General features: G+C 37.7%; 1 protein-coding gene across 1 annotated transcript in view; it reads right to left on the bottom strand.

Annotated features, from left to right (window-relative positions):
* Positions 1-253: 253 nt before the first annotated feature.
* LOC310897471 (uncharacterized protein) overlaps positions 254-18754 on the bottom strand; it is a 54190-nt gene continuing 35689 nt past the window's right edge. The window contains exons 10-17 of the mRNA XM_083831123.1: positions 16883-16962; positions 6607-6668; positions 4331-4648; positions 3087-3177; positions 2412-2557; positions 2161-2255; positions 1369-1457; positions 254-688 (exon numbers count right to left, since the gene is read on the bottom strand). Coding sequence (XP_083687249.1) covers positions 561-688; positions 1369-1457; positions 2161-2255; positions 2412-2557; positions 3087-3177; positions 4331-4648; positions 6607-6668; positions 16883-16962 — 1009 coding nt within the window. The 3' untranslated portion in view covers positions 254-560. The remainder of the gene's footprint in view (positions 689-1368; positions 1458-2160; positions 2256-2411; positions 2558-3086; positions 3178-4330; positions 4649-6606; positions 6669-16882; positions 16963-18754) is intronic.

Below are 18754 nucleotides of genomic sequence, written 5' to 3'. Positions count from 1 at the left end.
AGATTCAAGGAGTTCCTCTTATTTTGGCTGTGCAAAATAATGCTTTTGGCTCTTCTTTTCTTTTCCTCATTTGCATAAAGTTTTGCAGATCCTTGAAATACTCATAAGGTATTTTCCAAATGGAAAAATTATAAACAACTTCAGTGAAAAGCTCTGTTTGTGAACATATATTTATTTAGCAGGAATGTATTCCATTTATAATTGAAGAAAAGGTAACAGAAGAAAGTTAAGTGGAATTTAACATATTTCCATGTTTTAAAAGTGTATTTCCTGTTAAAAGGAAATGAATCAGTGGAAGATCCACCACAAGGAAAACCAAAAAGTAACACATGAGTAGCTTAATCATGATTTCTATAAAGCCTAAAATAACATCAGAGGTTATCTGAGCTTCTAGACTAATTTGGGACTGACATAATTGTGCGATTTCATAAAAAAAAAAAAAAAGTTTACATACAGGTCAATCTGAGCTGATACACTGAGCATGAATGCGCTTCGTGGTCAGTTCTACTTTTTCCTAATAAGTAAGTCCCAAAGCAGCTACAGTGACATCCACCAGCATATTAGATGATTTGAGTGTTGCATTTACAGGTAGCAGCACACTTCTCTCTCACCACCGAATGGCGGCAGCCAAACAAGGTTTTCATATTTCTGCAGTTTGGAAATGCATCTCGATGCCTGCAAGGATTGGCTAAAATAGAACAGATAGAAAAAGAACATGAAATATTGATTGAAAAAAACAGTGCTGGTCTGATACTTCTGCATTTTCCAGCATGCATCTTCTCATTAATTTTCTTGCCTACTTAGCCTTTATACCTTTGCTCTGCTGTTCAAACTGCTTGAATATTGTGTAAAAGGGAAAACAGACAGAAAGGTGGTATCTTACAGTTCCTGTCTATTTGTATACTTGGAGTTGCTCCGCATGGAAGTCTACGATACCCAGGGTCATGTGGAGATCTTTATGTATACATGGACATATATGAACCTTGACAATCTGTCCATGCACTTAAGATGCACATGCACATCAAGACGTTGTCTTGAGCTTTCCAGAAGAGGGCAGCAGAAGACTGGCGATGTGATCACTCACTGCTTGGCAGCAACACAACGCGCCCACTGGCATAGGATGGATGAGGCTGGAAGGGATTTATGGATCTCATCTGGTGCCCCCCCCCTCCCCCCCCCCCCTTCCCCCGCTCAAAATCGTGCCAGTTGTGGTGGGCTATTTAATCACTATCATGTGTAGAAGGAAAACCAAGAAGCAATTCTACGATATCCTACCTGCAGATTGGCAAAAGGTAAGTATCAAGAAGGAAAAGCGAATGTTATTATTTGAGGTAGTGCAATGTTTGTTGTAAGGAGGCAAACACTTACTGCAAAGCCCTTTGTCGCAGTGGTCGGGACAATCTGCACATCTTGGTCCACTTTTGTAAGGTGCAGCCACTTGCATTATGTTATTTCCTCTGAAATTTGAAAGAAACACAACACAAAATGAGATCAAAGTGTAGCTCTGAGCTACTGACAATTGACTTTCTTTATCCCAATGAAAGACATCCACAGGTTTTGGGTAAAATTATTTTCATAGATAGTCATGTTTCAGTTTGAGCTATGCATAGAATATAAGAACTGTGATTTTAAATCAAATAGGCATTTGGGGAAAGAAAACTAATTGACTATTTGCCTTTATATAACATTATCAGTTTAAAAAGTCTTATGTGCTTCCTGGCTGTGCTTTTCTAATGGCTTTCAAGTGCATCGTGGCTCATAAGAAAATTACCTCAGCAGCCACCTTCTGACATGAAGGAGTCAAAGATATGCTCTTTACCGCTGTGAATATTCATTTGCTGTTGGCTTTCACTTTTTGTCTGTCTTCTTTATGGTCAAAGTTATAGCATGACTTGTGCATGATGCCTTATCCTTACACAGACAGACCTTTCTTTATTCAAATGCTAAAATTTCCCAAATTTCTGTTTCAGTGTGAAATGAAATAAATATTAATATTTAACCTGATGTTAAAAACACAATTCACATGCGTGTTTTCAAAATTACAAGTAGCTAAAAGAAACTATAGGCATTTGATCCTACAAATCACCAATGGACTACTGGAGTTTTTGAAAACATATCCAGGATTATCACATTTTAAGAAAATTAAAAGTCAATACTTACGGAGGACAGTAATGGCAAACATAAAAGTAGTTGTACTGGTTCCTAGGACAGTAGGCAACTGCACATCCAACCTGGTAGCTGTTATACCACACTAGCTGTAGAATCAAAAATAAACATATTATTTCAGAGACATATTTTATTGAATTCTATCAATGAGATTTTTTTTTTCTGATAATAAATACCTCTCAGCAACCTTGATTGTACTCATATAATTCTAGTGTATCATTGCTATTTGCTTCAATTATCCATACCTGAGCGTAGCTCTTGACATTGGCATTCTTCGTAGTTGCTCCAAAACCATACTTGAAATTGGAGCCCTGACTGTTCCAGACTTGGATTGTTTCAGCCCATGTTTTTGGTTGAGAGGAGAGCAATATATTCTCACCACAGGTGATGCCTGAAGTAGAAGTAGGTGTATTTTATTACATAGGAAGGAAGCAAGTTGTAGGGTGGAAGGTATGATGGGGGGAGTGTAGTTACATCCTAAACAAAAGGTCTGCAATGCCAACCTATTTCCCCTGTGATTTTAAAGAGGACAGTACACTCTATCTTATGAAAGCAGCAGAGAATACTATTTTGATTTTGGTGAGCTTTTAACTACAATATGCTACACAAAAATGTCTATACTTAGTCATACCCACAGTCTTCTATTGTGCTATCTTGTCTCCAGCAGGAGCTAGGAGCTAAAAGAGGGTACTTAAAAAAAGGTACAAGAACAGGGCAAGTACACAGCTTCCCTCTCTCAAGCTCCAACAGTTTGTCTTTCAGGGAATTTCTCTGACAAAGATGATGTTTTTGTGTTTAATAATCCTCCAAAGATATTCTACGACAGCTTAAAATGTATTCGTATTTCTAGTTCACATGAACAAGGGTCATCTGCAAATCAACATTAACCCATAAGCTTAGGATCCATGTTGTTTATGTACCATCAATAACTCTCTGATCTGTTGGACTGATTTCCATTTCACACTTCTTTGCCCATTTCTGAGCATTTTTAGCAGCTCTCTCATTCCAAACCTGAAAGACACAAAGGAAGAAACAAGTCACAGGCAAATTTGTGCAGTCCATGAAGGAGAAGAAAAACATGGGGAATTATTTGCGCATTGAGTGCTGAATGCTTTGGGTTCCTCAAAAGAAAGCAAAGGAGCTGTGCCACTTTACACTACCTGGCATGGGGCATGGGCACCATGTTTCTTCAGCCCTTAAGGGCTGCAGATCAAGCAATTTTGCAGAGTATCACACAGTCCTGATCTCCAGAAAATCCCGATTAATAGAAATGTTAAAACATACTATTGCCTTCTTTTACCTTTGTGTCTGAATTAACTTTGTATGGTACAGTGCTCTAAATGGTACAAATTTGAGCTTCAGCCTAGGTGGAGCCGAGATGTAGTGATAGACACCAGCTGGTCTTTGAACCAGGGGAATGTTTGCAAGACTTACCGTGCAGACTTAACCATAAAGCACTGAGCAGCTCATCTGCACGTTGGATAGGTATAACAAAAAATATCAAGAGTGATGGGTATGGTAACAGTGATGAGCAAAGCAAGTTCATCTGAGGCCAGATAGCTATGCAGGTCTAGGCCTTTTTTTGCCTTCCCAGTTATGTTTAATTCAGAAAATTGCTGCTGGTATCCCAGCTCCACCCTTGCTTTGCCCACTTTCCTTCATTCGGGGCATGTGTTTCTTTTCTTCTAAGGTAAAAGTTTTCCCTGAAAAAGATTGCAGTTTCTGCCTATTGCAATGAGAAAACATAAGGCAAGAATTTGTGATTCACTTTGCAGGCTATATTAATACAGGTTTAACAACAATAAATGGATATGGTTGCAGTAAACCTGTGTTCATATTTCCTCTAGACAGATGTCCCTGGATAAGGGAGACGTGCCATGTTGCTTAACTGAGTTTTGCTAACTGCAGAAACTAAGACATGTTGGTTATGAGAGAGGTTAAGAGCAGTGCTTGGGGCATGTTCTGAGATCTTTGCAATGATTTTACAAGCGCTTACAGCACCGAAGTGTGCAGACTTAAAGCATGAAGCCAGCAGAAACAAAGGGATAAAATTCTGATTTCTTACCTTTCCTGCCCTATCTACTCACTGAGTGTGGGGTTTTTAGGAGGCTACAATCTTCTACTAATAATCTGGAAAACAGGCTAGTGGATATGCGTAGCTTACCATCTTCAGCATGTTCCTGGCTGTTGGAACTACAGATCTTCTTATTTCATTGTGTTCTTTAAGGATGACTTGCTTGTTTTTCAGCTGAATATTATTTTGTTGCTGAAACATCTGTTGTTTGCTTTGCATCTGAAAACCATTGTATTTCTGTTGGGCTGGTCGCTGAGGTAGCTGGGGTTTCTGTAGTGGTATCTGTACCGGTTTCTTTATTGGTTTATGTATCGGTTTGTATATCGGTTTCTTTATTGGCTTCTGTATTGGGTTTTTAATGGGAAAAGGTTGAAAGAGGGGTGTGTCCACTTGTTTACTCTGAAACACCTGGAAAACAGTAAATGATTGTTCCAGTTATCTGAGGTTTAATAAGCAAGAAAGACTGTGAACTTCTTGTCAAAGTAAAGCTGCATGGAAATTCTCAATTTTCCTTTATTGGTTCTTCTATTCTTGTAACTGGTGATTTTTTTTTTTAATCTTTTTTTCTCCCTCCTTTCATTTGAACCATCTTTTTAATATGGAGATGTGACCCTAAATGAAATTTGTAATTAATATTTCTACCTTCAGCTGTCTCCAAATCAAACATGGAGAAAGCTTAGCTCTGGAACCAAACATCAGTACTGGCTTTGACCTTCTGTGAGCACTAAAAAATTCCTAGATCTCATCACTTGCAAGCTTCGGAAATACGTGAAGCTGGATCAGAATTTAAAGCCATTTGCAGACCATCTTCTGAAATACATAAGATCAAGAAGGCAATGAACAATTTAAATTGCCTCTTATCCAGTGATGACAGGTTTTGAATCCTGGCAAAGAACAACGGTTGCAATGCCCACATTAGAGTTTTCAGACTGGAATGTTCCTTGGGAAGGGATTCTTCCCACTTAATATCTGAAAATGAATCCTCTCAGTCTAAGCTAGATACCTTACTCTTATTCATTACTGGAGAGGGCAGACATAGCTCATCAAACAAAACCCAAACTCGTTTTTAGGACTGGAAAAGCTATTCTCTAGAAGTACCTCTTTCTCCTTCCTTTGTTTATAGTAAGAGCTTGGGAGAGATCTAGATGATTAATATTTTGACGCTTAGATTGGTGAGATGAATTTCACCATTAGTGTGATGATTTCCATGCTAGGAACCAATTCATCTTACTTAATTTTAGGCATCTATACCATAGATGTAAATTTCTAAAAGTCATCTCAGTTTGCCCTTATGGTCAATGAGAAAACCACAACATGAGAGAGACTAAATTTTAAGATGTCCCAATAATATGAATGAATCCCACTTCTCACTGCTTTGACTTCAGAGCTCAATTCTAGGTTTTAAAAGCTGTAGTCAGTGGCCTAAAATGGCACCTAATGCCATTTTAAATGCCCAGAGAGCCCTAACTGTTTTTTCCAGAAGGTTAAAGCTCTTTGTACAGCCTGTAGAGCCTCTCATGAATGTCTCAGGCACCCCAGGCAATCTCAAACTGCACTAAGACATTTCTGTTTGGGCAACTAAACCTCCCTCAAGAGGTTTTGTACATCTTGTTCAATTTATGGCATTTACAGTAGTAGAAACTACATCTCAGCCAGTTATTTTAAGCCCTTGGTATAGTCAGTTAAAAAAGCAATTTAGGGCATAGATCACCTGAGCTTTGTTAAAGATGGATAGGATATTTCAGATGGAAGGGACCTACAAAGATAATCTAATCCAACTATCTGGATACTTCATGGCCAACCAAAAGTTAAAGTATGTTAATGAAGGCATTGTCCAAACTCCTCTTGAGCACTGACAGTCATAGGACATCGACTGCCTCTCTAGGAAACCTGTTCCAGTCTTTGACCGTCCTCAGAGTAAAGAATTATTTCCTAAAGAAAGAGATGATTAGCATTCCTAAAGAACCTATTTCTTTTCATTCCTTATTAAGCATATCTTTATAAATAGCTCACATCCAAATGTGTACATAGTAGATATCTACATCTTACAAGATTAATCCTTTCTGAAGAGAAGTGAAGACTAGATTTCTGATACTTAGGTAAATTATTTTAGAGCAGCATCAGTTCATATTATTTTAGGAAAATGTATTTTAAAAATTATTTTTGTAAAGAGGAGAATATTTTTGATAGGCAGAATTTTAACACATAAATCTTAGAAAAACAGGAGTTCATCTTTGTTGTGGAAAGGATGTGCAAATAATAATTTCAACCCTGAACTGCAGAGCTCGAGATCACTCAACCCGCTAATGCAGATATCTATACAACGTCCTCAGATATAACTTTTTTGCATACATGAATGGTCCTACCTGTCCATCAGCTTGGTGTATCAAAGCAACCAGGCAAAGGACTGCAGTTATTGGGCCCATTTCTATGAAGGAAAAAACACGCAAAGAAGAAACAAACAAAAAAACATTAATCTCTGTTGCATAAAATTTGTGGTGTACTGTGATATGTAAGCAAGATGCAAAACAGTTTCAAAATCAAATCCACCACAGATGAGATTTTTTTTTTGTCATTACATAATACCATTGCATGTGCTGAGAATGCACAAATGACTATATGATGGTGAATGGTCACCACTATCTTATACGGAGAGAAGGCTCCACCTTGTACTGAGGCGGAGACCACAAGTAGTATAAAGTTGCATGTTTCCTATAACAGATGGATCAACCTCCTCTTGATTTCTTTATTCAAAATGTCCTGAATTTGTAGCATTTTCTAAATCTTTCCCTCCTTGGATAAAATAAATAAATAAATAAATAAAAATAAATAAAATAAAATATATTCACTGGGGCCACACCAATGTGCTGCTCAAGCAAGCATCATCTGTATTGGGAACTTTTATTCTGGAGTGGGGTACTGTTTCCACACATCAACAGTTGTCTCCATTTCTTTCCTTCTCCCTGTTTCCCAATCAAATCAGCATAATAATCTCTCAATCAGATGGTGCTGATCACCCTCAAGCAGCATCTGGCACATAAACAAAACCTTCAGCCAATACTATTGCTATTGGTCTCTGGCTGATAAGATACTTTACAGAAGCAAATACCACAGTATGCACACAGTCTAAAACCCACTCATATTCATGGAATATTTTTTTCTACATGTCAGAAGAAGCAAATCAAATATTACATAACTTTTTTCTACTGAAGACATACATGAAATTGCATCTTTTCAGTTGTTAAAGAATGAAGATTTGGCAAAATCCTTGGTGAGACAGACTTTGAACTCAACAGTTTATCTTAAAACAGAATGAAGGAAGTAGGGAAAATATGTATAATAAAATTAGTTGAACATAATAAACCTTAGATCTGGCTTCTGAGGAAAATCCAGTGTGAGCAGTACAGGTCAGCGGTAGAGATCTAGCAAATCCTGCTTGACAGGGATACTATTGGTATAATAACTGTTAAAACTGTAAATCTACTATGAAAATATTGTAGATTCACCAATTCATCTCTGCTAAGTGATTAAAGAAACATGTTGATTTTAGGTGAGAAGAATGAGTTAAGAGCTTTTCCTTCTGGCAAGAACTAAAAGATTGGTTAACATCACAAAGAATTAACAGCAAGTTTCCAGAGTCCTGTAAAAACAACTTCCATTTCATTCTTCTTTTAATTAGTGGTACAAATATTTTTTATCCCTAGAATGATGATTTTGAAGAGATGGCAGTAATACTGTTATTAATACTGTTATTAATATCCTGTTAGCTGTTTATTAATATTAATATCCTGTTAACTGTTTAATATCTGAAATTGTCTCTAGATTTATGATATGATTTCCCTTTCATTTATGTTGGGTTTATGTTACTGAAGTCAGAGGATTTTCTTGCTCCTCTGTGTGTGAGTCAGTTCTATATGTGTGGTGTCAGAAATTGATGTTTATTATAGTAATAATAATAATAATAATAAATAAATAAATAATGATAGGGGTCCAGAAAATGTGTTTTCTTTTCTTCCATTTACAAATAGAGCATCAACTCCATTACTTTCATCTTCGCTGAGGAGCACTGTGGTCTCTGCCAGGGCACAAGTAGGTCCATTTCTATTTCTCGTTTGGAGCTAAATCTCTAAGCTAAATTCAGCACTGGGCAGAGGATATGGTAATGGCCTACATGAAGTTTTCCTTATGCTTGAGGTCCCTTTTCTGTTCACATTCTATGAGCATTCCACAGTAGTTTACAACGTAGGAAACACTTTCCTTTATGACTGGAGCTCACTCAACCAGAGAACATAAACGTACCATGTGGCTATGCCTAGCCAAAAGATCTTGCTAATATTATATTATATCTTGTGCTAATATTCACAACAAAGCATTCAGGAACAAGCATAAGGCATGAATCAGTGTATCAGAAGAATTTTTTCTTTGGATGCTTGGCTATGCAGAACTTCAACATACAGAAACAAGATCTTTCTGTGACTACAAAGGAAAGTGCTGCAACTGGAAACATAAAACATTTCTAGCTTCAGCAGTAAACTTGATTAAAATACTACCACACATCTTCAACTGTCAGACCACACAATCAAATCCATCTCTTAGAGTAAATTTATTTGGCATTAGTTTCAAAATCAGAAGATGACTGTTCCCAGATACTTCCATGTCAATACTATACTACTCGATCAACTAAATCACTTCTATGCTTTTGAAGAGACAAATACCGGCAACATAGTTTTATGTAGCTCTGCGTGAAAACTCGGACATTTCATGCAACTTTCATCAGATGTTAAAACAATATTAAAAATCTACTAGTTACAAAGCTAGAAAAAAATTCTATTTGAAAAAGAGAGTGCAGACACATTTTTTTTTTTTTGTGTGTGTGTGTGCATGTCTGTTTAATCCCGGTGCTTCACTCCTCAGCAGAGACTTTTTCCTGCCAGCTGATAAAACTTTCAGGGTATAGCAGGTCTGAAAGTTTACAACAGTAAGGATATTTGTCACTTCAGTTACTTTGATATATATTTTTTTTAAACTGTCTTTGAGTTTGCATCTATAAATTTCATTTTGTAACAAATGAATTTTCATTCTGCATTAAGAAGAAACAATCATCTTATTGTATATGAGAAGATATAAAAGATATTTTAAAACGGTATATACCTGCAAGCTTGGACAAGTACTTGACAGCTATAGATAGCAAAATTATGAGTCTAGCTGTACTGATATATACCCACATTCCAGATAAATAAATTTAACGTAACAATAATTCAAGTTTTATTAGAAAAACATTTCTTGTGATTGACTATAATCAAATACAAAATGGATTAATATATGTTCACATTTGAAGAATGAAGCAAACAAGACCAAGTGTTGCTTTTTGGTATAAAGAATCACAAATTAGACTTCATGTAAAGTGTTTCTCACCCAGACAGGTAGATGGTTTTCTAAGCAGAAAATGTAAATTGTTTTTAAATTCTGCCTCTGTGGTAAATACAAGCATACATTTTCTTTTAATTACCAGGTTTAGTAAAACTTACATATTAACTACATTAGCCTGCACAACACAATGCCCAATTAATGCTGACCAAGTGACTCTATGGATAAAATTTCTAATAAATTAAATTCTCCATACGTTACCTTTGTCTAGCTAGACTTCTCTCTTGGGAAGAGTGGTAGAAGTCAGAGGCTCTCCTCACTCTGGGGTTGTATATATATATACATTCTCTTCTCTTTCTTTGTCAATATTTATTGCAGATAAATGACATCAGCTTTGGGGTTACACATTTTAAAAGAAAGAACTTATCTTAAGAAACAGGTGACTGAAAATGAAACAATCTAACTGCATTGCTCTGGACATTTTTTTTTTCCTCTTGTTTACAGGGCAAGGAAAGGGAAGATAAAAAGACTATTCTTTTGCAACACAAAATGACTTTGCCAAAAAAGCTTATAGGCTGATCAGCAGGCTGTAGTGCTGAAGTTGTGTTCACAAAATGAAAGCTCAAGTTTTGGGATAGCTGCTTGGCAATTGTCTTTTCTGTCTCTAGCAAAAGAGTGGTATAAATGTTTTGAGACAGAAACATAAGTCAGCCAGTCATCTTGTGGCCATGCACAGAATGACCTACAAACTGGGGAACACAGTGACATTTTCCTCCAAGTTGTTCCTGAACTTTCATTTACTAAATAAAATGTGCATTGCATTAGGTCACTGAGGCCAAAAGGCTGTGGCACTGAGCATTATTTATATGCACAATAAAAGACTGTCATCCCATGTGTTGCACAAGAGTAACCTACTTGTAGACTGACTACAGATGTGTATCCCTTCCCCTTCAGTCTGAATATTTGAATTATGTTTGATTTATTTTTATTTTTATTTATTTTTTTCTCTCCAGGACAGCATCATATAACTCACCTCATGGCACCTTTACTTCCACTGTCCCTAAAGTAGTATCACAAATTCAACTTTGACAGATTCTCAATGCTCGGCTCTGTTCTGTTTAAATACAATTTGTCTTCCTTCCTTCTGTGTTACCTGTTGGCTTTCAGAGGTCTAAAAACATCTCCTCATTCTTTACATGTGGTTCCCTTCCTCATCCTTGCCTTTGCTGTGATGCCTCTACACTGAGCACCATCTTGGCTGATGCTCAGTTGAGTTTACTGTCTATAAACTACAAATTCAATTTTGTTTCAATATTTCCTGTTTTCTGCAGAATTTCTGCAGCTGTTGCTATTGGTAACATTTTAATATTGGATTATCGTTCCTTTGTAACAGAGCTGCTTTTGTTCTTTATTTGTATAGCGGGCAGTACTATGGGAAGTCACTTTTGATAAGGTCTCCCATATCCTTCAATGTTTTGAGATAAGGGCAAGGGGGCTTTTTTCTCTGTGGAAACTTTTTTTGTTTGTTTGTTTGTTTTTTGTTCTAACTTCATAGACTACAGTTATTATCACAAGAAAGCCCAATAAATTGCCTACCATCGCTATTAAGACTGCATCTCTCTATTGACTGTGAGAGAAGGCAGAGTTTAGCAACACCAGATACTCAATGTCTTGGAAGATTGTTCCATTTTTTCCCCAATACCATGTAGAAAGTGTTTATCCAAGCTTGACTAGAAGACTTTAACTGGAAGCACACATTCCCTTCTGAATCACCCCATCCATTGCACTCAGTAATTTTCATTAGTTTGCTACAGTCACCTGAGCTTTATTTGTATTGTTAAAATGAAATAATACTACTGCAACTATTTCTTTAAAACATGACACACCTGTTTAAATAGTCAAATCCATTTATTTTGTAAAGAATATCTGTCAGATACCCTACAAATCATGGTCTATGGGTTAAATAACTGGGAAGAAAACAAAGATTAATAAAACTGACATCCGGAACCATGGTACAAAGAGCAATTTAACATATCAATTCCCTCTCTCTTAAGTGGACTACCTGAAAGGGTGGAGCAACTTAATAATAATAAAAAAAAAATTAAAAAAAAAAAGATTACTTCCAAAAGATTCTGCAACTGTATTTTTTAATTTATTATTATTATTATTATTATTATTATTATTATTATTATTTTATTAGACACATCTATGGAAAGTTAGTTAGTTCAAAACATAAACAAATTCAGCTTGAGAGATTTTAATGTGGAAGTTCTTCCAGCCCCTATGTAAATTTGAACTATAAGAGACTGATGTGAGCCCAGGCAATGCAGGCAAAATTCCAGTTTCTTCAATTCTTCAATCCCACTGAAATTAATGACAACTTAGTGCCTTTGATTAAAATTCATTCTGTTCTGTGTTCACATTTTGTATAGATGTTTTTCTTAGCTGCAAAAAACACCTTGAAGTACTGATCATTTTTGCTAATTTTGCTTTGCAAAAAGGAACATTATCAATGCATACAACCTTCCACTTCACCTTCCACTCCAGACGTAGAGTAGAACTATTAACAAGAAGATAAACAATGGGATAATAATTATAACAGATGTTCAGATGGGCATAAATGCCCCCCCAAAAGCTAGCCAATGCAAAGGCAAGGTACAGAAATGCAGAAGCTACAAGAATCTTTGAAAGCTGTCGGACTACCAGAGTTTTGAGATGCTGGGCACTGACAACTTGCATGTTGAAAAGTGTGATTCCAGCACTATTCTGTTACATTGTCTTTGATCTGGAGGAGCTGTGTGTTCAGCCAGTGTGGAGAACAGGTAGAGTAAATCCACCCTGCCCACAGTAACACATGCTGTAATGTCTGCCCTCAGCTTTTGGAGAAGAAAGCCACTCACCATGGCTTTTCTCCTCCATCTTTCAGTCCAGGTAGATGCACCAACTCGAATGCTGCCCACTCTGGCACAACTGCAGACTGAAATTTGCTTTCCCTTTACAAAGGAGATATTTCAGGCACCATTGACTATCAGTGATTTTTCAGGTCCACCCTCAGAAACAGGCCTGCAGACCTGCAGTGTGACTGCTTCCCATGAGGGCTCAGCTCCAGCTTACATAGTTAATGACTTCAGCTATAGCTACCTTTGCCTAAAACAGGCTATACAAACAGCTGAAGGTTTTCATGAATGCATTTTTTGTTTGCTATGTGAGTTTGCTGGGAAAAGGTGTTTCTTAAATATAATAATAGTGACGGGCGACGTGTGGCCCTTTGCCATGAATTCTTGAAAAATGTTTCAGCCATTCATACCACATATAAGCATTTTAACCTTTTCTTATGCTTGAAGTAAAAGTATACCAAAACCATATTGTAGACAACACAACAAGAGGTCTGGTCTTCCTGTAACAGTGTCCAGTTGGTAAAAAATATCTTGAATTTATTGAGACTGAAAAGTGTGTTAAAATGTAGAAGAAAACAGGAAAATCTGATTCACAAGTCAGTGAATTCTACACTGACTATTCCATTGGACTGGCCACAGTAAACAAATGAGAAACTTTTGGAGCAGTGAAAAGATGCATTAAAGATGCTTCACCTAAAGTCACAGTATACCAGCATGAAGAATCACTTGGAAATGCTATTGTTGATTAATCACAGTTTGACTTGTTATAATTAATGAAAGTCCTGTATTTGGCCACAGCCAAGCTTATTTGTGCAGCAGCTTCTCATCATGTTCATAACAGCGTAGAAATGACACTCTGAAATGGGAACCTGCTTTATAAAGGACATATAAAACCTACATAACCAGAGGATGCATTACATGCCCTGTCACAGTGCAACTCAGTTAAGAGGGCTTTCCATGCACCTCGCTGAAACTAATCCATTCCATGGTCTGACATGCAGGAATCATGGAAAAGAGGCAAGAGGGAGCATTTAATTGCATGAAAAAGGTCCTGATAAAAAAGCACTGTAAAGGGAGTCATACAGTTCTGGTTCCTGCATCCTGTAATGCCTTTGCCTTTTGCAGAGGCATGATCTGATAGAAAATGTACACACAGCGCAGGAAGCAGAGCTTGGAACACTCTGATTTCTTGAGTGCTGTAATGAGCTGTAGAAAAATAATTGTTAAAAAAAAAAAAAAAAGTTTCCTGGCTGAAACCGATATACTTTTGCAAGATTCTGATATTGGAAAGTACCCAGTTATTCACACTAATATCAATGATATCTAAGTACATGTGCTTACGTTAGTGCTTTTTTATGATCAAGGTGGGGAAAAGCAAATTCACTTCTTAATAAATGAATCAGATGAACAGACTCTTTTGAAAGAAGTCATGAAAGTTAGTTGTATTTAACTAAAAAGGGTATGTGGATGCCTACATAGTTCACCCATTGTAGATCTATGTCTGTGCAGACCTAAGTCTAAATGCAGAAGCCTATATATAAACTCTTGGCACCATTTCATATGAAACAAGATGTACAAGGCACAGTGCACTGCTAAAGATGTTACACAGGCCATAGGGAAGATCTGCTCCCTTCCAAAGGGTACTTGGAGGTCTGGCAGGATACTCTGGGACACCTCAGCAAGTTCTGGGCTTCCAACTGAATTAAGTGCTTAGACATGACTATCAGGGCTGTCTTGGGAAAGTCTTATCTCATGCTAAGATATGCACATGTTGTCTTCATTGACCTACATTCAAGTGGATCTCTAGGTGAAAGGCAGATGAGATCAGTAGTACCTGATCCCCCCTGGAACAGATCCTCCTGGAAGCAATGTCAAGGCACATGTAGGATAAGGAGGTGATCTGAGACAGCCAAATCGTGCCTGACCAGTCTGGCAGTCTTCTATGATGGAGTGGCTGCACCAGTTGACAAGGGAAGACCTACCAATGCCATCTACCTGCATTTCTGTAAGGCCTTTGACATGGTTCCACACGGTCCCTCATTTTTTGCAGCCAGAAATTGTTATATAAACAGTAAATAAATACTCCCAGCCTTCTGTTTTCTTTGTGTGACAGATGTCTCATAAATTATGTCTATATAACAAATTCATCTCATTCAGAAAATCTGCCTTCAGAGTTATGTGTCTGATGGCTTTGTTTCACCTACCATTACAAATTCAAGTGCATTTACTGACCATGGCTGGTTTAAGTTGTCATCCTTGTTCTGTGTTTTGACTTTCTGCAGTATATTATTGTTTTAAAAACTGTAACAGTGACTCCTTTCTATTTGGTTTGCCTGGTACATGTTAGGACATGTTGGAACCTTCACACAAAACTTATTGAATAGGAAGTACTGAGAAGGAGGGAAAAGAAAGGAGACATAAAAAGAGAACCCTGCAAAAGTAAGATACAAGTATACTGAAAGGAATGTCAGCTAAGAAACAGGACACCATTGAGCATAACTGTTGAATTCATAACCACATGCAGTTATGCTTTGTGGAGGGAGCATGACAATGAACTTCTCAGGTGACTAGAACAAAATTTTGCTTGTCTTGTGTCCATTGACTACACAGCCAACAGCTAGACAAGTAATTTAGCAATCAGCTCTTAAAACAGCTGTTACTCTTTCTTTTCCTCATGTCTACTGCTGGCAGTGAGAAATTACTGCAAAATGTTACTGGATTTGCAACTCGCAAGTGCAAAAAGAAATAGGTATTAACTCTTTTACTGTCCTCAGCTCTTAACAGCTTAATACCTTTGGCTAGTGTCTTTTTTACATTTAGGATTTTGGGGGTGGGAATCCTGTCCCTCACTGCATTGGTGTAACTGCAGAGCAGTAGAAAATATCAGTTTTGCTGTAACAGCTGTGGATGTGGGTTTGCAGAGGCTGCAGCTGGGTACAGAGAGGAAATGGATAGGGTAGGAAACACAGGGCTAACAGTTCATAAAACCCAAAGCATAAGGGCAGAAGTCTATGATCAGCACTTTGCAAACAGTGCAGCAATAGCCTAGGGGAATTTGTTGCAGGTTGAAGCTCTTAGGGTTTAATTTCTGATCCATCCAGCTCAAACTAAGCAGTTAAGTGTGTTTGCCAGACAAATAGAAAAACTGTGGCCCAGTGGAGGAAAGCATGCCAGCTGCGAGTCAACTTGTAGCTGAAAAATAATTTCTGACGTTGGAAGTAGCAGATCTTTCGTGTCCTACCTGTGACACCAAACATGAAGAAGAGGTTGTAGAACTCCTAGCTCCATGCAGGACTGCCTCAAAATCAGACCCTATGAGCATTGTCCAAATGCTTCTTGAACTCTAGGAGGCTCGATGCCATGACCAGTGCCCTGGGGAGCCAGTGCTGTCTTTTCGATGGAGAACCTAACATCCAACCTGAACCTCCCCTGATATGGATAGTATGCCACTTTTTAATGTCAGCTTGGGTTGTGAAGTTAGCTAGGCTGATATTCACTGATTTTGAAGACAGTGCAGCCTGCAGAGAAAGGATATATTGTGGTTTTGAAATGAAACACATTTTAATCTGTCCCCTTTGCAAGCTGTAACAAATCATCCCTCAGCTAGATGACTCAGAAACTGTAGAGTAACCTCTTCAGAGGAAAGGGAATGCCTTATCTGGATGGTTTAATCTAAAGAGAAATTATTACTTTGTTATGTGTCTTCATTGCTTTGAATCTGAGTTTTTCAATCCAGTGAAAAAATGCATAAAAACAATGACAGAAAATGATCAGGATGACCTTGCATGCAGAGAGGTCAGAAGTGTATTTTGGCTGATGAGACAACTACAAACCAATTTCTTAGGTTGGGTCCACAATGTCTATTTTTATGTCACTTCTTTTGATCAGGTTATAAATCTATGAATATTTTTTTAAACTTATTTTGGCCCAGAATGTTCAGTGCTAGAGGTAGAGGAGTGTTTCTTTTGTATTCTTGTTTGGAAAATTGTGACCTAGATGAAAAGAACTCTTTTAGTTACCCTGAAACTACTGGTAGTTTGGGTCACATCAGGCATGTTTTGCCTGAAAATAATTTTTCAGAGCTGAGTAGACACTATTCCTTTTTTCTACCACCCAAGGAGGCAACATGAAATCCATCTTAATTCCCTCTGTGTTAATAGAGAAGACGTAGCCATTCTTAACAGAGTTCTCCAAAAGTGATCTATACATTATTTTGGAGGAGCTGTTCTCCCCTATTGACCTCAAGTCTGGAGCTGTAAGCTTAAATACTTCCCTTGGAAGCAGGGCAGATGTATTGCAGTGTTCCTTTAGAAACTGCAGGCCCTATACGTTTAGATGCAGGTGCCCACAGTGTCTGTGGGTGTAGTGTAGGTCTTACCTTGCCTTTTCCTCCTATTCCAGAAGGGTGCGGATCTCTCAGAAGTGATCTGCCAGACCCACACAGATGTACTATAGACACTGTGTCATCTGATATGGTGTGAGACATTTGTGTTTGGGCGTCTTAGCCACTTCCAACAGAAAGAGGCTGCAGGGGAGAGAAAGAAAATGTTCATGAGCACAAGCTACCTCAAATCCCTGGTGATCAGGGCACTCTTCCAAGAGGGATGTGTGCTTCAGCACATTGAGACAGGACGGGGATCCATCCAAGTTTCCTGCACTGTAGGTGAAGTATTTTATTCACATTGGTGAAGGAGATAGAAATCTAACAATGTTGTGCACTTCTCTTTGTCTTTGATTTCCTTGTAAATATACTGAATTAAGCACATTGTTCCCTGATGACTGGGGTGATCCAGTGTGAATTATTTCTTCCCTAATTTGTTTGAGAAATGGCAAGGAGAATGTCACACTTAGTTATCACAAACAAAATTCCACAATTAGGTCTCCGTTTCAGCTGCAGAAAAAGAACACCCAAAAGTAGCAATTATTTTAATGATCTTTCCAGGAAAAACAAAACAAAACAAAAAAGCAAACAAACAAAAAACAACAACAACAAAAACTCATTTCCAAAGTCTGAGCCTTAATTTTAAAACTGTCTTCCATAAAGTGACTCTTCAATAAATATTTCTTTGTTTATTTAGTTCTTACAGAACAGTTTGGCACTGTAATTAACAAGTTAGGATACTGCATAATTACAGATCTTAGTGCTCTTTTTCAATAATGCTTCACATTTGTATTTCTCTTTGAGAATAGTTTATTACAGTGCAACCCTGGGCAGCATTCAGTTCATCTGTGGTGAGAGAGGTTTAGGAATATGACTGATGTCAGCATTTATCTGGTAGTAGAAAGGAACAGTCATTACCCAGATCTGAAAACTAACTTCTGGCAATTATTTTAAGTACTTTGTCAAGGTACCACCTCATAATCTTGAGGAAACAATGCACTGGATGAAAAAAATAGAGATTGGACTGGTTTGGGGGAAGTACTTAACAACTATGGGAGCCCCAGGCTGGTGACTTTTTCATACTTCTTGTTTTAAACACAGCTAAAATTCTAATATCGTCATTTATAGCATTTTGATGAAATCTTAAGACTGTGGCTGTAGATTTCTGCTATAGATGATTGTTGATTGAAGGGCTACTAAGATGATGAGGGGACTGGAGCACCTGTCGTACGAGAACAGGCTGAGAGAGCTGGGCCCATTTAGTCTGGAAAAGAGAAGACTGAGGGAAGACCTCATCAATGTGTATGAATATCTGAGGGAAGGGTGTCAAGAGGAAGGAACCAGACTCTTCTCAGTTGTGCCCAGCAACAGGACGAGAAGCAACAGGCACAAAATGAAGCACAGGATGTTCCGTCTTAATATGAGAGGGCACTTCTTTACTGTGAGGGTGACAGAGCACCGGAACAGGTTGCCCAGAGAGGTTGTGGAGTCTTTTTCTCTGGACGTATTCAAAAGCCACCTGGATGCCGTCCTGCGCAATGTGCTCAGGGTGACCCTGGTTGGCAGCGGCATTGGACCAGATGATCTTTGGAGGCCCTTCCAACCACAACCATTCTGATATTCTCTGATGGTGTGATTATTCTTATTATCTTATTATATTTTAAACCTTTTTTTACATTATAAAGGAGACATATTGATTTCTGGATTGTGTTTTTTTTTTTTTTTTTAAATGGTGGGCCTATGGCCCACCCAGAACTCTGGCTTGGATTATTATTATATTGCAGTATTGCAGTTTTTATTTATTTATTTATTTTTTCCTGACTACGTATTCATCTTGGTAAAGTTCCTTTTTCTTCCTCAAAAAGAAGA

Source organism: Anser anser (assembly GCF_964211835.1).
Source record: "Anser anser genome assembly, chromosome: 3".
Lineage (NCBI taxonomy): Eukaryota > Metazoa > Chordata > Aves > Anseriformes > Anatidae > Anser > Anser anser.
The sequence above is the reverse complement of the archived record's forward strand: the minus strand, read 5'-3'. Positions and strand labels throughout refer to the sequence as shown.